The sequence below is a fragment of the Leuciscus leuciscus genome, assembly GCF_965113295.1.
Source record: "Leuciscus leuciscus genome assembly, chromosome: 3".
NCBI classification, from domain to species: domain Eukaryota; kingdom Metazoa; phylum Chordata; class Actinopteri; order Cypriniformes; family Leuciscidae; genus Leuciscus; species Leuciscus leuciscus.
Genome location: NC_138727.1, coordinates 59,527,206 through 59,550,751, shown reverse-complemented (window position 1 = coordinate 59,550,751; position 23,546 = coordinate 59,527,206). Strand labels below are relative to the sequence as shown.

The 23,546-nt window shown below is 39.8% G+C and overlaps 2 protein-coding genes across 2 annotated transcripts in view; both read left to right on the top strand.

The window, feature by feature from the left end:
- LOC309493708 (B-cell receptor CD22-like) overlaps positions 1-22,180 on the top strand; it is a 273,995-nt gene extending 251,815 nt beyond the window's left edge. Inside the window, exons 4-10 of the mRNA XM_082162914.1 lie at positions 13,899-14,147; positions 18,074-18,328; positions 18,422-18,664; positions 18,748-18,850; positions 19,012-19,057; positions 19,527-19,810; positions 21,991-22,180. Coding sequence (XP_082019040.1) covers positions 13,899-14,147; positions 18,074-18,328; positions 18,422-18,664; positions 18,748-18,850; positions 19,012-19,057; positions 19,527-19,810; positions 21,991-22,048 — 1,238 coding nt within the window. The 3' untranslated portion in view covers positions 22,049-22,180. The remainder of the gene's footprint in view (positions 1-13,898; positions 14,148-18,073; positions 18,329-18,421; positions 18,665-18,747; positions 18,851-19,011; positions 19,058-19,526; positions 19,811-21,990) is intronic.
- On the top strand, positions 7,164-13,844 carry LOC309494743 (uncharacterized protein; the record flags this gene model as incomplete). The annotated part of the gene is made up of 3 exons (XM_082164154.1): positions 7,164-7,341; positions 7,696-7,768; positions 13,459-13,844. The coding sequence occupies exons 1-3, from the start codon at positions 7,327-7,329 to the stop codon at positions 13,842-13,844; spliced, it is 474 nt and encodes a 157-aa protein (XP_082020280.1). The 5' UTR covers positions 7,164-7,326.
- Positions 22,181-23,546: the final 1,366 nt, after the last annotated feature.

Here is a 23,546-nt window from a genome sequence, read left to right as displayed (position 1 = left end):
TCAAATGTTCAATATTCGTTTTAAAAAAATCAAATTCAGAACTATTTAAACTACCACCTAAAATTCAATTTTGTTAGATTTCACTTGCAAATAATTCAAATTTACACAATTCAAATTCAAATCGTTTTGTCATATTATAAGCTCCATAGATTTTGCAGTGCAAGTTACCTCAGATTGTCCTATATGAAATAAAAGGGTAGGATTATTTTACGGTGCAAAATATCAGATTGTTCTACCATTAGAAAAATAAACGGATATGATTTGACAGTCTAAGTTTTCAATCTGTAGTTCCTCGACAGATGTTAGGTACACCCTAACAGATAATAAAGTAAATTGATGACGTAAATTTAAATAAGATTACTGAGATCATTTAGTTATAATCAAGCAGAAAAATATAGAAAATAGATTATTAATCAAATTCATTAAAACAAATCAAAATCATGGAACACAGAGGGGCAATACATAACGAGTAAAACAATAAAACTACTTATTAATATAAATATGAATTAAACAGGACCACTTTGTGCTGCACATTATGCATCAATGCAAAAAAAAGAACAAAAAAGGAAAATACACAATATACAATAAATTTGTGTTTATTTTTTTAATGAAAAGTAAAATACCAAATAAAGCATGACTCATCAACAGGCACCCAAACACTGTTGACACAACCGAGACTGTGTAAACAGAGGGAAGTCAACACTTTTAAACTTTTATCTTTAACAATACACTTAAAGAATGATACATACAAGCTTGCCTGCCTTTCCTCTTGGAGGCCTGTATTGCTCCATTGAAAACCTGCATACTTACAATAATATATTAAAAGGTAGACTTCTCAAATAAGTAACAGCAATATATATATATATATATATATATAGAGAGAGAGAGAGAGAGAGAGAGAGAGAGAGAGAGAGAGAGAGAGAGATTCTACATTGTTTTAGATGTACTAATTTACACATATATTCATCTCTTTTATTTTCAGACAGTGTGAGAGCTGCAATAGATGGGCACATTTTAAATGTTGCAACTTCAATAGCCTATTATTTGCAAAAAAAATGTGGTATAGTTTGAGTGTAAGGTTCAGATCACTTAAAACCATACATGGAAGTCGAAGATCTCATCGGTGGAGTCATCGTGGATGTCATCTAGTGGAAAATTTTGGTACTGCGCACAATACAATCTTTCCTAAAGCTCATTTATTGAGACATCAACCTAAAATCTGGCCCAGAGCTTGTCCAGATATTTAACATTGATTTTCTTTAAGTTTTAGGGTTGAAAATGTTTTGCACATACTCATATAGACGACGCCTCATAAATAGATCGATCTCTGCAACGTATTGAATCGTGCGTCCGAGTGAAGAAAGTGCAGTGTGCGCGAGCCACAAGAGAAAACACTGTATCCGCGCCACTGATCGCAGCGGCAATGAGCACTTTGATCATTTAAAAAACAGTTCAGCGCTAGATCGTCTCTTATTTAACAAACGAACTAAATGAATGCTCTGCTGGTTAACTGGAGATGTTTTGTTATTGGATTATTCGTGCCGCGAGATGTTTTATAGGGGGCGGTGAAAAAAGTCAGGCACCGAAATCAGGCACCGAAAGTTGCGTTCTTATTCGGTCTCGATACTACCGTTTACGTCGGAACCGGTTCTCTATTGGAACCGGGTTTCGGTACCCAACCCTAGACGAGGCTGAGGGCCGCGGGAGAACGGGCGAGGCCGGTGGTGTGATTACTGAGACGCACAGGTCTCGTATCTCTCACGGAGGAACGGGAATTTTCTTAGCAATGCTAAAACGCACATCAACCGATCACTTGTTTAGCATTCATGTAAACACTACATTCAGATTCACCAATCGGAATGAATTCAGTTAGATTGAGACAAAAGGTGTGCATGTAAACAATGAATGGCGACTGTAGAAAGCAAAAGACGAATCCCGGACATTTTGGACGATCTCGACGGCCGGACATGTCTGGGAAAAAGAGGATGGTAACCCCTACTACTCAGCTTTCTCCACAGAACAAGAGCCTGCTAGCTTAGCTTCCAAAAAAAGATGGCTGACACTATTTGTACATTCTGTGAGTGAGATCCCACCCCCTGTGGGCGGGTTGAGAACATGCGGGACAGCTCCTACTACTGACTGTAGTTTCTAGCCTCTGGCCAAACAATCCTCCGATGACGCAAAATGACGATTTAATATCATAAATATCTCGTCTCAGGGGGACATGAGGGAGGGAAGCACGGTAATTCGAAAATACTACAGGTTTTCTACTGATACAAAGCTTAATGCTAAATGCTGAAGTATTCCTTTAAGGGGATAGATCCTGCAGTATTAATATATAGAGATTCTCACAAGTTACTTACTTGGTATTGATTCCATAAAAAAATATTAAAATTGTTAATGACAAAACATGGGTTCCCTTTCGAGGGAACTCGCACTGCGTCGAGAATCGACACATTGGGGAACGCCTTCAGCGTGACGCGTCTGAAGTCTGTATAGAACTAGTCCAATCTTGATTGGTGTTACGTCATGACGTCACTCGTGACGTCGCATGTGACGGTGATGCGGAAGCTATAAAAGGACGCCGGCAAAAAACAGTGTTAGCTTCTGTTCTTCAGCAAGCATTCTATGTCAACTGTCTGTCTTATTTGGTGTTGTTTTATCAGTATTTCACAAGCACATATATATATATATATCATGGCAGCAAAAGAGCGCAAACAATTTCGGCAGTGTGCGTCCCCTTGCCCATGCTATCTAAGCGAGGGTGATACACACGCGCTGTGTGTTGTTTGTTTGGGTGCGGAGCATGCACGGGCAGCGCTCGAGGGCGCTGTCTGTGCTAACTGCGATCAAATGCCCCTGAGAACGCTCCGCTCCCGCCTGAGCCTGTTCGATGAGACAGGCCAGGCACGCGCTCCCCGTGGATCGGCGCTTTCATTCATGGGGATCGCAGATGGAGCTGGTTGAGGATGTTGAGACGGCTTCGACCCTTTCTCAGCATTCAGACGCCAGCTCCATCGGTCCCGCTCACGGATCGGAAGCCCGCTCTGCGGCTTCTTCCGCCCGTGAAACGGACCCGATGCTCGAACTATCTGGCTCCGAGGAGCTAGATGTTATGAGCATTGAGGCAGGATAATGTGATTCACCACCCCATTCTCCTGCCTTTGAGGAGCTGCTGAAGGTTGTGACCAGAGCGGTCAGTAAACTGAATATTGAATGGCCATCAGAGAAGCAGGAAGCGACTAAAAAAAGTAAACTCGATGAGCGCTTCCTGCAATCGCGGTCACAACCTTCGCGTCGGAGTCTTCCATTTTTCACAGATCTCCACACTGAGGTGTCGAGATCGTGGGATAAGCCCTCTCGTACATAATTATTCCAACATTATGGGCGCGAAGGAGAAGGGCTATGGGATGATGCCGCGGGTAGAAGAGACTTTTGCATCACATCTCTCGCCCGATGCTGCATCATCCCTGAGGGCTCCGGCGCTTCCCTCCAAGCCCTGCCGTACAACATCGGCCTTGGTAGGGAAAGCATATATGGCGGCAGGTCGGGCTGGTGCATGCCTGCACACAATGGGGCTACTGCAGGCACACCAGGCCGACCTCCTCAAGGAGGTGGACGACAGCGGGGAGGTTGCCCTCGACGACATTAAAGAAATGCGTCGAGCGGTCAACTTGTCTCTCCGAGCCACCAAGGAGACGGCCCGCGCCATTGGCCGCTCCATGGCAGCTTTGGTGGCTACGGAGAGATATCTGTGGCTGAATCTGTCGGGCATCGGGGACAGGGACAGGGCCTTCCTCCTCGATGCCCCAATTTCGCCTTCTGGCCTCTTCGGCGACGCCGTCAATAATGTCATCGAGAGGCGAAACGACAGTCAGCCGCGTTCAAACAGCTAATCCCCCGCCGTCGTTCCAGGTCTCGTGGGTCTGCTGCCAGGGGGCAGTCCCACGAGGCCGCCGCCAGCTCCTCACACCTGCAGATGCAGAAGGAGAGTGTTGCTTCTCGTGCTCCCCCGCAAAAGGCCTAGAGCCAGAGGCAACACTCTCAGCCGAAGCCTTCCAAGCCGAAAGCAGATCTGAGGACTGTTATTCAGGCGAGGAAGGCTTCGGCGAAGAGGCCCTGACGCGATGCGCAGGCCTCTGAGGGTGGTCCCCCCCGCGATCGAGCAACAACATCTCGCTCCTTCGCGGAGCCCTCAGGAAATCGATGTTTGCCTCCCGCCGCTAAGTGCGCTTCGGGACGCATCGGTTTCCAGCGAACGCGAATCGCAGTGTCCGCCCGAAATATTGCGGCCCTGTCGATTACGCTTCCTCTCACAAGGCTTGTAGAAAAACGATATCGGTTAATTCCTGCCAGTCAACTGCTTCAGGTCACCGAAACTCAAAATATGACATCCGAGGCCAGTCCAGACAGACTGGTCTTAGATTATTTAGTAGATTAGTAGATTATTTAGTAGACCCTAGTAGATTATTTAGACACCTGGAAAGGTCTTCAAAATATATCTCAGTGGGTCCTGCGCACAGTGGAAAAGTTATCATCCACCAAGATTCAACGGGGTCATACACGCGCTTGTCAGCCCCGAGCAGGGTCAGGTCATGGAACAAGAAGTTCAGTCCCTCCTGGCAAAGGAGGCCATAGAGCAGGTTCCTCCTCAGGAGAGGGAAGCCGGGTTCTACAGCCGGTACTTCATAGTTCCCAAGAAGGATGGGGGGGTTACATCCTATTATAGATCTCAGGGTATTGAACTGGTCTCTGAGGAGATTCAGGTTCAAAATGCTAACCATACCGCTAATCGTGAGTCAGATCAGGTCCGAGGACTGGTTTGTCATGATAGATCTAAAAGACGCTTACTTCCATATATCCATCCTTCCCCAACACAGGAAGTTTCTAAGGTTCGCTTTTGGGGGAAAAGCGTATCAATACAGGGTTCTTCCATTCGGCCTAGCACTGTCACCTCGCACCTTCACGGAATGCATGGATGCTGCCCTTGCTCCGTTGAGACTTCAAGGCATTCGCATCCTCAATTATATTGACGATTGGCTCATTCTAGCACAATCAGAGGAGATGGCGGTTCAACATCGAGATGTTGTTCTGAACCATCTAAGGTGCTTGGGATTGAGACTCAATGTCAAGAAGAGTTCATTAATTCCTCTTCAGAAAACAATTTTTCTAGGAATAGTATGGGACTCAGTCACGATGTGGGCACAATTGTGGGCACAAACACCATCTTGACTACGGTAACGAGTATCAAGCTAGGCCAGGCCATCACTGTCAAACATTTTCAAAGAATTCTGGGTCTTCTAGCAGCAGCGTCCAACGTGATACCTTTTGGCCTGCTGTATATGAGGGCCCTGCAGTGGTGGCTCAGGACCAGAGGGTTTTCCCCGAGGGGAAACCCATTTTGCACGATCAAAGTAACGCGCAGATGCCTTTGTTCTTTGATAATGTGGAAGAAACCATGGTTCCTCTCCCAGGGCCCTGTGTTAGGAGCACCGTGTCAAAGAAAAAGTTTGACCACGGATGCATCCCTCACAGGCTGGGGTGCGGTCATGGAGGGCCGCTACACCAGGGGGCTGTGGAAGGACCACCATCTCTCTTGGCACATCAATTGCCTAGAGATGCTGGCTGTATTTCTGGCACTCAGACATTTCCTTCCAGACCTCAGAGGCCATCATGTTCTAGTTCGAACAGACAATACGTCGGTGGTCTCATACATAAATCGTCAGGGGGGCCTGAGATCGCGCCCACTATGCAAATTGGCGCATCAGGTTCTTCTGTGGTCCCAGGGCAAACTTCTCTCAGTCAGAGCTATGTTTATTCCTGGGGACGAAAATGTGGGAGCAGACATCTTGTCGAGGCAGGGGCTGAGGCCCGGGGAATGGAGACTCCACCCCGAGATGGTGGAGTTAATATGGAGGGAGTTTGGTCAGGCGGAAGTGGATCTGTTCGCCTCTCACGAGAACACCCACTGTCCGCTCTGGTTCTCCCTCACCCATCCAGCTCCCTTGGGACTGGATGCCATGGTGCAGACGTGGCCGAGGCTAAATACAATAAAAAATACAATAAAGGTTCAAATGTTGACTTATATGTTACTAGTATGTGATTTTACATAGGCTAGTAAATACTCTAGACTTTATTATGTACATAAATTGACCATGGCGAACATGTTTAGATAGGTTTTCAACCCTGTTTTGTTTTTAGGCAGTTATAACTATCTATATATCTATATCTTTCTATCTATCTATCTATCTATCTATCTATCTATCTATCTATCTATCTATATATATATATATATATATATATAACTTATATAAAGTTTTATATATAAAGTAGCCTAGCCTACAGTACAAATGTTACTGCTGCTCGTCACAACAGTCCCATTGAATAACTCCTGGGACACAGCTAGCAACAATTTGTTAATGTGACAATACATTTTTGTTAGTTTCATTTTCTAAATAACCAGTGGTGGAATGTAACAACATACATTTACTCTGGAATAAAGTATAATTTTGAGGTACTTTAGATTGTTATTCAACTTCACTTCATCTCAGAGGCAAATATTGTACTTTTTATGAAAAACAGACTTTTTACACATGGATATTAGATTATGATATTAGATATTGTTTAAAAAAAAACGATGAACAGTATATAATAGAAACACTAAAAATATGTCCTGGAGGGCCGCTGTCTTTTGAGTATGTGAGTTAATTTATTTTATTCCTCCTCTTTCTGAGAACATCTCAGTGACTGGCAGCCGTCGACTGAGTCAGCCCTGCAAACCTGTTGGTGGACAGTGGAAATATGCACTGATCCCAGATGATGACAGTGGAAATATGCACTGATCCCAGATGAAGACAGTGGAAATATGCACTGATCCCAGATGATGACAGTGGAAATATGCACTGATCCCAGATGATGACAGTGGAAATATGCACTGATCCCAGATGATGACAGTGGAAATATGCACTGATCCCAGATGATGACAGTGGAAATATGCACTGAGTTCAATCCCTCAAACTGCCACCAGAGGTCACCATCTCCTGCGTCTGACATCCACCTTGATGAGCCTCACCTGTAAATCACTATCATTCATCTTCATTCTTCTTCACAATTATTCATCTTCATAATTATACATCTTCAACTTACAGATAAAGATCATAATTTCTCTTTAAGTAGGTTTAGTTCAGTAATGTTGTTCTCTTGTTGAAGGAGGGACTGTGGTATTTCTGTCACTGGTTATTAATAAACTGTTAACCACACAAAGCTTCACTGTAAAGCTAAAGTGCTTGTGTTAAAACAGTCAGTCATTTGGTTGCTGTTGATCTGATGAGCTTCAACACGGTAAGACAAACACACTCTTGCTTAAATGATTATTGCTCATATAACATACGTGTCTTTACATGAGAAATGTTAAGAAAAGGGTGATTTACATATACTTGTTTAAGTGATGAATATATTAACGCAAGTATTCATTACTTCAATGAGCTCATTGTTTCTGCCTGAAATTATTACATTGTTTAAATTAATACATTTTTAGCTAACTGTGACTTTGTATATGTACATTTCTGAAATGCATATCTTAGACAGTTTCCTCTGATAACAGATCACTCTAAATTGTAATGTGGACTTGTGTATTTTCTGTAAAGCTGCTTTGAAACGATGTGTATTGTATATGTATATGTATCTGTGTTATAGATATATGTTATGCTGATGTGGGTCAGAATGGCTCCTCCTCTTCCTCGGATCTTCTTTCTGCTCATGATTCACGGTGAGTCTCTCTTACATTCACATTAGAAACACTCTGATGTTTTATTTAAGGCCTCATGATGAGCGGCTGATCTGCACTTCCTTCTGTCCTGTTCTCACATATTTCTCTCTGAAACAGGAAGTTTGTGTTGAACATGTCAAACGCTCGTCCCTTTTAGAAATGTCCAATAGTCTTTCGCTACTTGTTAGTCAGTGTCACATGGTTTAGGGGGAAGGACTTTCTCAAAGTTCAGAGCTTTTGATTGGACAAATTTCACTGGCGCAGCAGATCATGAATATGTTTGGCTCATGTTCTCGGAAGTGAATGTGTACATGTTAAATATTTATCATGTCAAAGGAGTTCACTAGCATAAATGAGCACAAAACTAATATTTTGATGTGATTGGGTATTTAATAAATCAACTTTGATTATTTCCTTCGTCTTATTTTTCATATATTTCATTATTTGAGAGTGCATCATGTTGTTTGTGGTTCTCTCTTCACTCTGTCTCTGTACATTTACTTCTGCTTTTCTGCAACACCATCCATCAAAGCTCATCAAAAGATCACTGTAGGACAGGGCTGCCAACGTTTGAGTTTAGTTTAAAGGGAGAATTATGGAAGGGGGATTGATGGGGTGTAAAAAAAAAAAAAAAAAAAAAAAATGTTTATTGTGATTGGCAAAACATCAGAATTGTATTATTTAAAATAACAGAATTTTAGAAGTTTAGTGACAACATCTTAAAATGTTTACATGGTACAATGACTGGTAGGCTACTGTTTAATTTAATTATTATTATTGCTTGACACAAATTTCATGATTTCAATTCTTTCAATCTCTATCACGAATTCAATTCAATTCTTGTGATTTGATTCCGATCTTGATTCAATATCGATTAATTTGGATAATATTAGGTACAGTAGATACATGTACATTTTTCTCAAGAAAAAATAAATCTCATATAATGCTGTATTCATACAGAGCGCTGTCAGCTATTATTATTAAATGTTGAAAATAACAACTCTAATTAAATATAATGTGTTTTCATTATAATAACAGCATTATAATATTGTAGTGATATAGGTAAAAATATAATAAATATGTAGGCTAATATAGTGCACATATTTAGCAAATGGTCTCTATAGCAAATTTTTCTAGCCAATTAATGTGCTATGGTCATTAAATGGCTTTCCTGGGGTAAATGTAATGTTCTGCTTCTCCAGCGTTATGTAACGTTATGTGATATTCTTGCTGTTTTATTGACTTCTTTCTGCAGCTGAAAATCACTGATTGATCGATATTATGTATGAGGTGTTGCACACACAGAAGAGGCTGTGTTTTCTGGTGACACATAATTTTTATTTCTGTCAAACGCTGTACAATCTGAAAATTCAACAAAGACAACAATAAATAGATATGTTATATGATATTATAGGTCTGCACTACATGACGTCACCTAAGTGTAGACTCTGAGGAAGTCCATAAGTCCGGAGTGGGCCATTTGGGACAGGGCCAAAGTAGCTGGCAGTGTGACTCCTTCATGTCAAAAAGTGAAACGCCCTGCGGCTCACCACTGCCCCCTAGTGTCACTCGCCAGTACACGCAGGTTTAAGTGATGTTAACATAAACATCTATAGCCTACTTAATAAATGGTAACCAACAATACATAATAATAAAACATATGAATAACAATATACGAGTATTTGAATCTATGCGACTACAGAGGCATATACATTTCAGTAAGTTTTACTGTATCTTTCAACATAGCCTACCTATTGTTCATTCGTTGATGACCGGTTCACGTGCCGCTTGAACTGAGGCTCTACAGCGATCTGCCACGTCACATTTACAACACCAAAACTATATTTATTGTTTTAATTTCGAAACAAAATTGACAGAATCTGAGGGCTGAGAATTTGTTTCATATCAAAAGTAACCAGCTCTGTCTTGTCTCTCAGTGTCAGAGGTGTAAAGTCCAGGTTCAGAAAGTAAAAGTCCTCCTCAGTATTTTGTTCCAATCACCTGGATTTGCTAATTCAGCCAGGAGAACTAATTAGTGAAATCAGCTTCTGAGTTCATGGGTGGAATAAACATATGGCAGGACTTCTACTTTCTGACCCCTGGACTATAGACCTCTGGTCAGTGTCAGTGCGATTTTTCTCTGCGTGAGAAAATGTGTGTGTGGCGTGAGAGTGTGTGAAACGTGTCGATTGGAGACTCAGGCTGAATGTGTGACAGTTCACAGCCCTGCTCTAGCACTAGATCGTGAATATATTTTGCTCTTGTTCTCAGAAGTGAATGTGTATATGTGAAATATTTATTTAGTCATATTCCAGGATTTACAGTTTGTCTGAATTGCTAAAACAATAAACCCACTTCTCTGAACCAAATTCTCAATAGCCTAAACCATGATGCACTTATGTTTCAAACCACTAAACACAGGCAGGCTAAAGTTAAACACAACTACAACACAGCTGTCATCGTTTACACACAACGACTCAAAATTGTTCAGACTTATTTCTAATGATGAGAGGAAACCAACTGTACAAAATACAAGACAGTTTCAAGTGCCTAAATTGACTCAAAATGTTGCATTGAAGATTAGAGGAGGAAGAGTATGAGTATAAGAGGAGGAAGAGTATGAGTATAAGATGAGGAAGAGTACGAGTATAAGAGGAGGAAGAGTATAAGTATAAGAGGAGGAAGAGTGTGAGTTAGAGGAGGAAGAGTGTGAGTATAAGAGGAGGAAGAGTGTGAGTTAGAGGAGGAAGAGTGTGAGTATAAGAAGAGGAAGAGTGTGAGTTAGAGGAGAAAGAGTATGAGTATAAGAGGAGGAAGAGTATGAGTATAAGAGGAGGAAGAGTGTGAGTATAAGAGGAGGAAGAGTATAAGAGGAGGAAGAGTATGAGTATAAGAGGAGGAAGAGTGTGAGTATAAGAGGAGGAAGAGTATGAGTGTAAGAGGAGGAAGAGTATGAGTATAAGAGGAGGAAGAGTGTGAGTTAGAGGAGGACGAGTATGAGTATAAGAGGAGGAAGAGTATGAGTTAGAGGAGGAAGAGTATGAGTATAAGAGGAGGAAGAGTGTGAGTTAGAGGAGGAAGAGTGTGAGTATAAGAGGAGGAAGAGTGTGAGTATAAGAGGAGGAAGAGTGTGAGTATAAGAGGAGGAAGAGTACGAGTATAAGAGGAGGAAGAGTGTGAGTATAAGAGGAGGAAGAGTGTGAGTTAGAGGAGGACGAGTATGAGTATAAGAGGAGGAAGAGTGTGAGTATAAGAGGAGGAAGAGTATAAGAGGAGGAAGAGTGTGAGTATAAGAGGAGGAAGAGTATAAGAGGAGGAAGAGTATGAGTATAAGAGGAGGAAGAGTGTGAGTATAAGAGGAGGAAGAGTATGAGTATAAGAGGAGGAAGTGTATGAGTATAAGAGGAGGAAGAGTATGTGTAAGAGGAGGAAGAGTATGAGTATAAGAGGAGGAAGAGTGTGAGTTAGAGGAGGACGAGTATGAGTATAAGAGGAGGAAGAGTATGAGTTAGAGGAGGAAGAGTATGAGTATAAGAGGAGGAAGAGTGTGAGTATAAGAGGAGGAAGAGTGTGAGTATAAGAGGAGGAAGAGTATAAGAGGAGGAAGAGTGTGAGTATAAGAGGAGGAAGAGTGTGAGTATAAGAGGAGGAAGAGTGTGAGTATAAGAGGAGGAAGAGTATAAGAGGAGGAAGAGTGTGAGTATAAGAGGAGGAAGAGTATAAGAGGAGGAAGAGTATGAGTATAAGAGGAGGAAGAGTGTGAGTATAAGAGGAGGAAGAGTATGAGTATAAGAGGAGGAAGAGTATGAGTATAAGAGGAGGAAGAGTGTGAGTATAAGAGGAGGAAGAGTGTGAGTATAAGAGGAGGAAGAGTGTGAGTATAAGAGGAGGAAGAGTACGGGTATAAGAGGAGGAAGAGTGTGAGTATAAGAGGAGGAAGAGTGTGAGTATAAGAGGAGGAAGAGTGTGAGTATAAGAGGAGGAAGAGTACGAGTATAAGAGGAGGAAGAGTGTGAGTATAAGAGGAGGAAGAGTGTGAGTTAGAGGAGGAAGAGTGAGTAAAAGAGGAGGAAGAGTGTGAGTATAAGAGGAGGAAGAGTGTGAGTATAAGAGGAGGAAGAGTATAAGAGGAGGAAGAGTGTGAGTATAAGAGGAGGAAGAGTATAAGAGGAGGAAGAGTATGAGTATAAGAGGAGGAAGAGTGTGAGTATAAGAGGAGGAAGAGTATGAGTATAAGAGGAGGAAGTGTATGAGTATAAGAGGAGGAAGAGTATGTGTAAGAGGAGGAAGAGTATGAGTATAAGAGGAGGAAGAGTGTGAGTTAGAGGAGGACGAGTATGAGTATAAGAGGAGGAAGAGTATGAGTTAGAGGAGGAAGAGTATGAGTATAAGAGGAGGAAGAGTGTGAGTATAAGAGGAGGAAGAGTGTGAGTATAAGAGGAGGAAGAGTATAAGAGGAGGAAGAGTGTGAGTATAAGAGGAGGAAGAGTGTGAGTATAAGAGGAGGAAGAGTGTGAGTATAAGAGGAGGAAGAGTGTGAGTATAAGAGGAGGAAGAGTATAAGAGGAGGAAGAGTGTGAGTATAAGAGGAGGAAGAGTATAAGAGGAGGAAGAGTATGAGTATAAGAGGAGGAAGAGTGTGAGTATAAGAGGAGGAAGAGTATGAGTATAAGAGGAGGAAGTGTATGAGTATAAGAGGAGGAAGAGTATGTGTAAGAGGAGGAAGAGTATGAGTATAAGAGGAGGAAGAGTGTGAGTTAGAGGAGGACGAGTATGAGTATAAGAGGAGGAAGAGTATGAGTTAGAGGAGGAAGAGTGTGAGTTAGAGGAGGAAGAGTGTGAGTATAAGAGGAGGAAGAGGAACAATGTAGATTGTTTCAAAGCAGCTTTACAGAGATAAGAGTATAATTTAAGGTAATAGAGATTGTTTTGGCTTTATAGCGGTTCTTTAATAAAGTTATTTTCCAGCTAAAGTTAGTTTTGATTGATTCGCTTCCGTCGCAACGATCATTTGTTATTAAATTAGGGTCCGCTAAGACGACACCGTTCTCTCTACACAGACTTTACACGCGAACCTGTGAGAAACACTGATGGCGTTCACATGTGCATTAAGAACTGGTTCTATAGTTATGTGCATTTGAATATATGTCTATGTCTATAATATATACCACTGTCAGGTGTCAGTACTACTTTTTTACATAATTGCAAAATTTGTTTACTTTGTTACAATATATAAATACATATTTCTCCTGTAACTGCTTTGGATTCTGTGTTCTCCATTCTTCATGTAGTGTCTAACGAATGATCTGTAGTGTTTATAATATTGACTGATGTGTGTAAGATCTGAAAGCATTGTTTGATTTTGCCAGAAGAGTCAGAGATTCTCTGAATGAGTTTTGAACATTTGCTTTTGTGTTTAAGGTTTTGAGAAAGGGAGTGATGGTTTCAAGAAATGTGTTTTAGCAATTCAGAAAAACTGTAATTGTGCAGCTTGTTGTTTTCGGCTGATTTCTTGGTTCTCTCTTCACTCCTCTGTCTTAAAGTAATTCACACTGAGATTATTTATTTACATTTATCTTATATGTCCTGTAATGAGTCGCTGTTTTCTAATAGTAAAGTATTGTCATGTTTTCATGGTCCAATATAACAGATAAAACTACATTTACAGTTTGATGAATTCTGTGTTTCAGGGGTTTCTAGTGATGATTGGAGTGTGAGTTACAGTCGATCACACATCTGTGCACTAAAGGACTCAACAGTGATAATGAGATGCACTTATAAATACCCTACTGGACATCAGATCATGAAAGTGTTCTGGACCAAAAACCCTGTAAAGGGTGTAGATCCTCCAGATCTCTCTAAGGACCCTGAATACAGTCAGAGGCTTCAGTATCGGGGAGATAAACAGCAGAACTGCAACATCAGACTGAGTCATGTGACACTGAAGGATGAACACATGTACTGTTTCAGATTCATCACTAAAAAAGATGGAAAATGGACTGGTTATCCAGGAGTGACTCTTACTGTCACAGGTGAGTTTGATGAGGTTTATCTCTTCTTCTGTGCATTATGTTGAATAATAATCAGTGTATGACAGCAGCACTAGATATAATGTGTGTGTTGTGTTCAGATCTTCAGGTGGAGTCTCCTGAGAGAGTGACAGAGGGAGATTCAGTCACTCTGAGATGTAAAAGCAGCTGCGCTCTGACTGACAGAGCAACATTCATCTGGTACAGAAACTCACAGCCATTAACTGAGAGAAGAGACAGAAACAATGAACTCCTGCTGCAGTCAGTCAGAAGAGAGGATTCAGGCAGATATAGCTGTGCTGTACACGGACACACTCACATCTCTCCTGATGTTCAGCTCAATGTCATGTGTGAGTACAGACTGACTTTCTCTCTTTAACCCTCATGCACTTTACATTTCTGGATACAGTCTGTGTGGTCCGGGTCAAACTGACCCTAATTGTATTCAATTCCCCAAAAAACACACTATGAAAAAAAATTATAATAATTACAATCAGGTACAAATAATGAACTTTTAATATCAATACTTTTCACACATTACAAAGAATACATTTCTGAATTTATGATTTATAAAAATGTGTTTACTATTTTTTAAGACTGGCCCTCCCCAACACCCGTGGGACACTTGCCATTATACATTTATAACAATAATATCTTAGTCTAAACCTAAAGTAATCTTGACAAACTATATAGCATTTGAAAGCGTTCAGACTGTAGTTAAGATCACTCAATCCATATATGGAAATCGAATAATAATAATAATAATAATACATTTTATTTAAAGGCGCCTTTCATGGCACTCAAGGACACCTTACAAAATTCATAAAAAATAAAATAAAAATAAAAAATTTAATAAAAAAATAAATGAAAGGAAGAGTCCTATGGTCACCAGAGGAGTCTGGATGTCATCTAGTGGAAAAATTTGGTACTGCACTCAAAAAAATCATACTGAATTATTATTATTTTTTATTTTTTTTATATCAACCTACAATTTGTCACATAATTTGTTCAGATATTTAGCTTTAATTTTCTTAAAGTTTTAGTTGAAAATGTTTTGTAAAATATATATTTTATATAAAATATAAAACTTAAAAAAATATATATATTTCTACAATAATCTATGAAGTGTTCCCTTTAAAAAGATACTAAACTTAAGTTAGGCAAGGCAAGTTTATTTATATAGCACATTTCATACACAATGGCAATTCAAAGTGCTTTACATAGAAGAAATTAAAATAATAAAAAGAAACAAGAATAATTAAAACAGTTTAGAAAAATCAAATGAAATACAATACAGTACAGTCGGACGAACAGTGGCACAGTGCTCATTCAGTAAATGCATATCTAAACAGAAGTGTTTTGAGTCTGGATTTGAATGTGACCACTGTAGGAGCACATCTGATCTCTTCTGGAAGCTGGTTCCAGCATAATAGCTAAAAGCCGACTCGCCATGCTTAGAGTGAACCCTTGGTATTTCTAGCTGATATGATCCTAATGATCTGAGTGATCTGTTGGGTTTATATTCAGTGAGCATATCTGCAATGTATTGAGGTCCTAGGCCATTGAATGATTTATATACCAGTAATAATACTTTGAAATCAATCCTAAATCTAACTGGGAGCCAGTGTAAAGACCTGAGGACTGGTGTGATATGTTCATATTTTCTGGTTCTGCTCAAAGTTAGAGGAGGTATCCTCTAAAATTATCAAAGTATCCATTCGAGCTTAAGAATTTGTTCAGCTGATTGAAGATAACTTTTTCAATGATCTTGCCTATGAAAGGAAGATTTGAGATCGGTCTATAGTTGCTTAATATGGTCTTATCCAGATTGTTCTTTTTCAGGAGGGGCTTGACAACTGCAGTTTTCAGGGAGTTTGGAAAACTCCCAGAGAGAAGTGAGGCATTTACCACTTCTAGAAGATCTGCTTCTAAAATGTTTAACACACTTTTGAAAAAAGATGTGGGAAGTGTGTCAAGAGCGCATGTTGATGTTTTAAGGTGCTGTACGGTTTCTACCAAAATTTTGCCATCAATTTTATTGAAATCAGACAAAGTTACTACTTTTTCAGGTGGTTTGATCTGTCTGACCCCAGCGCAACTCAATGATGTGCTGATCACCTTTCTGATATTATTGATTTTGTGAGAGAAGAAAGAAGCAAACTCACTGCACTTGTTGTCTGAGAGCATTTCACTGGGAATCTGGCTTGGGGGGTTTGTCAGTCTCTCTACAGTAGCAAAAAGAGTGCGTGTGTTGTTTAAATTGCAGTTTATAATATTTGAGAAGAAAGTCTGTCTAGCTTTGCCTAGTTCCATATTGAAAGCATGAAGGCTGTCTTTGTAGATGTTATAATGGACTACAAGCTTTGTCTTCCGCCACATGCGCTCTGCTTTTCTGCATTGTCTTTTCATATTTTGCACTGCTGTTGAGTTTCTCCAAGGTGCTTTTTGTCTGCCACTCTTCTTCCTGACTTTCACAGGAGCAATATCATCAATTGCACTTTTAACTTTTGAGTTAAAAGAATCAAGGAGAAAATCAACAGAGTCAGCAGATATGCTTGGTGTTAAGGATATAGCCTTCATAAATAGTACACTAGTGTTCTCATTTAAGCATCTCTTCTTGACAGACTCAGATCTAGCTTCAGTGGCAGGAGAGATCAATATATCAAAGAAAATACAGAAATGATCAGACAGTGCTACATCCTTAATAACAATCGATGAGATGTTTAGACCCTTACTGATAAGTAAATCTAGAGTGTGTCCATGATTGTGTGTGGGTCCATGTACATGCTGAGTCAGATCAAAAGTTTTTAAAACAGTTTTGATTTCTTTTGCCATATTGTTTTCTGCATTATCTATGTGAATGTTAAAATCTCCAGCAATGGCAAAACAGTCAAACTCTGAGGTAATTGATGATAACAGTTCTGTAAATTCCTCAGCAAAGGCTGGAGAGTATTTTGGAGGCCTGTAAATAATGATAAGTAAAATGCGAGGAGCACCTTTTAATACAATACCCAGATATTCGAAAGACGTGTAGTTCCCAAATGATATTTGCTTACATTGATAAATATCTTTAAAAAGAGCAGCTAGACCCCCACCTCTCTTAACAGCTCTGCAGACACTCATGAAAGTAAAGTTAGGAGGGGATGTTTCATTGAGGATTGTTGCACTGCAGCTGTCTTCTAGCCAGGTTTCATTTAGAAGCATAAAATCCAGGTTGTTTGTGGTTATTAAGTCATTGACTAGAAGTGATTTATTTTTAAGTGAGCGGATGTTTAAAATTGCTAACTTAACAGTCTTACTTTTTTTTCCTACACCAATCTTAGTTAGACGTGCAATAGGCACCAGATTAGTTGAGTTTGCTGTACGGCTATTGAAGGCCTTAGACTTTCTATCTTGTAATAGAACAGCAATAGAGAAAGATACAGCAAGTTAGTGCTCTGAAGTATTTTAGATTTTTAACAAGGTTTTTAAAGGGCACCTATTATACAAAATGAACTTTTACATAGTGTTTGAACATAAATGTGTCGGCAGTGTGTGTACACAACCACCTTTTTCAATCCCCATAAATCATAAGCAGTGTCTCAGTTATCAAGCTGTATGCTTTCTCACGCACGCCCTGCCAAACTGTGGAGCCAGGTAGTGTTGCACTGCACACTCAGACCCCACTCTGGGACGGGTCCCTGTCCTCCACCTCGCTGCCCCACCACAGGTACGTCTGTAGTCCCATTGGTCCTGCTGGTTCGGTCGCTGGGAGCCTGGCTAGCGCACGTCACGCTGGCTCATTGGGACATTCAGATTTGGCTAAGCGATTCAGTACAGCGGCGAACGTATAAGCCCCTTGTTCTGCATGTGGAGATTGCGAGATTGTGAGGTCAGGGTTTAACAGCTCCTACTTCATTGTTCCCAAGAAGAGCGGTGGGTTACATCAAATCTTGGATGTGTGTGTTTTGTATGGGGCCCTTCACAAGCTTCCGTTCAAAATGCTAATGCAGAATGTGTTCGCCCCTAAGATTGGTTCACAGCGATCGACCTGAAGGACGCGTACTTTAATGTCTCAATTCTCCCTCGACACAGACCGTTCCTACGCTTTGAGTTCGAGGGACGGGCATACCAGTACAAAGTCCTCCCTGTCGCCCCGTATATTTACGAAGGTCGCGGAGGCCGCCCTCTTCTTCTTGGCCCACTCGCGAGATCAGTTGTGCGAACACAGGGACCTGGTGCTCAGACACCTCAGCCATCATCATATTCATTGAACTTTAATTTTTGTCTGTTTTAGACCCACCCAGGAATGTCTCAGTGTCCATCAGTCCATCTGGTGTAATAGTGGAGGGAGATTCAGTGACTCTGAACTGCATCAGTGACTCAAACCCTCCTGCAGAAATCAGCTGGATTAAAGGAGGAACGTTTGTAGGATCTGGAAGAATCTACAACATCTCAAAGATCAGCTCTGATGACAGTGGAGAATACAAGTGCAAGTCCATCATTAAACATGGAGAGAAATACTCTGATACTGTGACTTTAAATGTCATGTGTGAGTTAATAATCATATGTACATTGTTTAAAATTTCCAAATTCATTCATTTTTTTTATGTTTATTGTGAATTTTCTAATTTGTTCTTTTTAGACCCACCCAGGAGCGTCTCAGTGTTGATGAATGGATCTGGTGTAATAGTGGAGGGAGATTCAGTGACTCTGAACTGCATCAGTGACTCAAACCCTCCTGCTCTGAACTTCAGCTGGTTTAAGGAGAATGAAACCTCAGCTGTTGGATCTGGACAGAGTTTCAGTGCACTACAGAGTGGACGCTTCTACTGTCAGGCTCACAATCAACATGGATCTCAGAGATCAGACGCTGTAACTGTCACAGGTGAAGCTTTTATTAACACACTCCTGTATCTTCACATCATTCATCAGTTTGGAGAGTTAATCATGATTATCTTCCTCTTTCAGTTCATCATGTTGCTGGTGGGAATGTGATTGTGATCACAGCGGCATCTGGAGGATTAGTCTTCATCATCATCATCTTCATCATCATCTTCATCCTGTTCATTATGTGGGTTTAATAAAAAAACTGCAGTGATTGTATAAGTTCACATTTGGTCTGATGTAGAAGAAAATGGCTAATTTGTATTTTATTATTAGTAATCTTTAAAAACAGTGTTCATATTTTCTCTTAATTTAATACATTTGTCCATATGTCTGTGATTATAACAGGAAGAAACAAAGGAGTGTTAAAGCTGAAGATCACACAGTGAAAGAGGTAAATCATCCAAACACAACACGACTTTACAGAAGCAGAAAATCAGTCGATCAGCCGTTATCTGTGTCTCAGACTGTAACTGTACGAACTGATGAGAAACTAACATGATCAAAGTCTTTATCAAGGCAATACAGATTTTTTTTAAATTAATAAATAACTAATTTTTCCATGGTTTAATGGAATACTTTTATATTTACTGTTTTAATATAGGTTTGTTGGTCTAATTGCATAATCATTAACACATAGTGTGATGAATGAACATTTCACTTTATTTACTCATTCTGCCCTATTCTTCTCCACTCCATGTGTGAATCAATGAAATATACCTGTATTTTACATCACAACATTGATTTGATCTAACCTGATACTTGATCTGAAAAGTTTGAGGCAAACTCCTCTAGACTGAGAATCTTCAGATCAATCTGATTTACATATCTTAATAATAATTACGAATGTTCTTGTATTTCAGAATGATCTCTATTCTGATGCGTCACAGAGCGTTTCAGTCCATGATAAGCCTCTTTCTGAACCGGATTCAGCCAATGGCGCTCTGTATGCCAGTGTGAAACCCAAAAAATTAAGAGGAAAAACTCCTAAATCCAGAGATACTGAGGAGATCCAGTACGCAACTGTCCAACATCACAGAAAGACAGAGACGAAGAGAGCAGAGGAGAATGCTGCCCTACAAAGGCAAAAGTTATATCTGTTTGTATTCTGCTGGTTGCCGCCCCATCTACCTAATTTTCATTTACTGTACTTACACTCTCATCTACCTACTGTTGTTTTGTCTGCTGTCTTTGTCAATTGCCTTTATTGTTGTTTGTTTATTGTAGCGTCCTTGAGCCCTGGAAAGGCGCTATATAAATAAAACGTATTATTATTATTATTATTATTAAAAGACCTTAACTCGCTAGAGTGTGGAACTGAGAAAAATTACTTTAAAGATTTATAGTTGTCCCGCCAAATTAATTATAGGTAGGACACTGGAAATCTGGTAAATAAATGTTTTAGTAATGAAAATTATATACATAAACAAATCTTGAGCTCAAACTTGACTTTTGAACACTATTTTAAAGTTACTGTACTCTGCCTTTGTATTGTCAGCAAAAAGTGAGAAGCCATGCCAAGGCAAAAGGCAGTAACTTCCACTTTATCAATATTTGGTTGCTGATCACCATTAACAAAATCATTATAGTAACACCTGTGTAAAATCTAGTGATCATGGCATTTATTTTGTATGATTTACAATTATTAATAGCCATCTACTTATTGCTATCCTGTGCTTTGGTTGCATTCTGATGGCATTATTAATACATTAGACATGACAAAATACCTCCATAGATATATTAGTCCAGCGTTGGCTCGACCGTATTTAGGGCGGGGCTGAAAGCGCCGGTGAAGTTTTGGCACTCTGCCAGCTAGATGCATGAGTGTTTCAACCAGGTCCAGTACCCGAACTGGGTGAGGCGGGGCTTTAATTCTTGGTTGTATTCATCTGATACGGCATGTGTAAAAATTTTCTGTCAACTCTGCATAATCCTTCGCGATCGATATCGCACGTTAGTTGATGGAGCGGGTTCAGACCATACTAAATCTTCTGACCGCGTTTGTGCAGGACAAAGCTCTGAGGACATCAGAAGTTACAGGGACTGATGGCAGCTGTGCAAAGTACACAGGCTACACTGTAATTTTAATTTTAATGGACAGTAAAACAAAGGCAGTTAACCGTACAATCTGGTAGGTAGCATTATTTGATAGAACACCGGCAAAGTAACTTCATATTGACGCGCGGCTAAACAAAAGCCCCGTTCACACTACAAGCGACAAAGCGACACGATACCATTCATTTCAATGGGGAGCGGGCGACTTCCGGCGACACGCGCGACAGTGACCGTTGGCGACTGGATGGGGCGTGTCCAGCGACGCGACAAAGTTGAGATCTGTTCAACTTTATGCATATGAAGAGCGACTTTCAGGAGCGACAACCAATAGGAGTTAAGTCAGTAGGGTGTGCGTGATCCGTCATTCTTCAGTGCCGAGTCCGACCGAGGCAAGATGAATGAGAAGCTAATTTTAGCAGTCAGAAACTGTTCAATAATTTATGATATGTCTCCGTGTACATACAGTGGTACTCGCCGTGCTGACTCCGAGCCTGAATGGTTTCGTGAACTCAGAAAGACCAGTATTTGCCCATTTGCTGCAGTTAAATAGCCGCGATAGCAAAGAGCACTCGCTGTTTCTCATTCATCTTTAATATTATGCATTTTATGTACTGATTCCATTTATATTTAGACTTTTCCTTCCAAAATGTTAGCTTGTAGCGGCAAGAAAACAGATTTATTGTCTACAGCATGGAGTAACATCCGTGTTCCGTGAATGTCACTCACAAACATTACTAAGCAACTAGTAGTGGGAACGCCCACTAGCGACCTCACCGCCAGCCACTGGCGACATAGTCGCTTGTAGTGTGAACACAGCTAAAGGCAGAGCACCGTAACTCAATTTGAGCGTTCCAGAACAAAGCCAAAGAGCGGCCAACTTAACCAGCACCAACTTAACCAGTTCCAACTTAACCAGCACCAACTTAACCAGTACCAACTTAACCAGCACCAACTTAACCAGTTCCAACTTAACCAGCACCAACTTAACCAGTACCAACTTAACCAGTTCCAACTTAACCAGTGCAACTTAACCAGCACCAACTTAACCAGTTCCAACTTAACCAGTACTAATTTAACCAGTGCAACTTAACCAGCACCAACTTAACCAGTTCCAACTTAACCAGTACTAATTTAACCAGTGCAACTTAACCAGCACCAACTTAACCAGTACCAGCTTAACCAACACCAATTTAACCAGTGCAACTTAACAACCACAGATCATATAATCTGGGCTATAACATTGTTGTGCTTCTGTTTGTTTTGATTGTTTAGGCGATCAACTGTTCAGATTGTGGAAGATTCATCAGTGATCTACAGCAGCGTCAAATGAGTGATAGAGACCAGCGAACACAAAGCCTGTGTTCAGTCGTTTAATGAACGATTGGTGGATTATTGTATAGTTGTGGAATAATTTACCCTTCTGTTCAGACCACAACCAATATAAACATGTTCATCACCCACATTAAGACTCATTTGTTCTCTTTGACTCTTTGTGAGAGAATGACAGTTAATTGTGTGCTGGACTGATGTAAAGTCTGTTTCTTACTTGTTTAATTTTTTTGTGTGTAATTATATATATATATATATATATATATATATATATATATATATATATATATATATATTTTTTTTTTTTTAAGTTTGTTTGAGTTTAATCTGTTAGTATAGAGTTTGTTGTTATTCAGTATTTTTTGCTCTTCAGATTGGGGCGTAAGATTTGAAATCAGACAAGTGATATCTGCACAACTTATTAATATTCTAATGCAAAAGTATTTCATTTTATGTATTAATGTATTCTATAAAGAGTTTCCTCTGCCTGTTTTACTCTGTCTTTACAACTAGGATCAGTGCTTCAATAAACCTGATTAGCCTTCAAGACATTTACAGTGTTTTACAATCGCTATGACAATTTTTTCAATACTTTTAACAAATTTCCTAAACTCTTAACGCACCAACACACCTACAACACACAATTGGCAAAACAGTTAATTTCATGCTCAAAATCACACATTGTAAACTAAACTCCAACACTAATTTTCAAAATACAATACACTAGCAACAATACACTATGTCTACCAAAACACTGCAAACATGTCTCAAAATCAAATAATTTTTCAAAACAATAACATATATTCTCGCCCAACAGGAAGATTTAGTCAATCATAGCACAATGTCATAAAAACACTAAGATCAGATGGAATGACAGAAACTGTATTAATTTATATGTGTCAGGTATGCCCTTATACAACAGACAGTATATTGTTATTTGCAAAAGGACATTACTGCAAGATAAAAAAAATATATACAATATAGCTGCCATTTATTATGTGAAAATACAAAATATACAAACAGAAAAAGCACCAGAAGAAGAAAAAAAAAGAGTCATCTTCTAATTATCTATTTGCATAATTCAATCAGCTGTTTCTCAGTAACAATAGAATAAAATACAGGGGATATATTTGTGTTTCAATTCACACTATAAACAGCTGTTTACCTTGACTTTAGCCTGTAAGGTTAGGTTTAGAACATGGTGTTATCTGTTCTGACATACAGTGTTAAAGCACTGGTAAATTTGGCAGTAAAAATCCATTGTTTTGGTCTTGTTTGAGCTTGTGTGTAAAAGAAGTTCAAGCATTTTAAATTTGTGTTAATTGTATGCATTTTGTGTTAAAGCAACAAGAAATGTGTTAATAGTATAGCTTACACAGGCGGATGTAGTGCTAACTGATGTTGTTCTCACCTGAAGATGCTGATGTTGGTGTTTGTCAGATAATATGTATGTAATGCCTCTATGTAAATATGTAATTTGTGTGAATTATTTCTTCAAA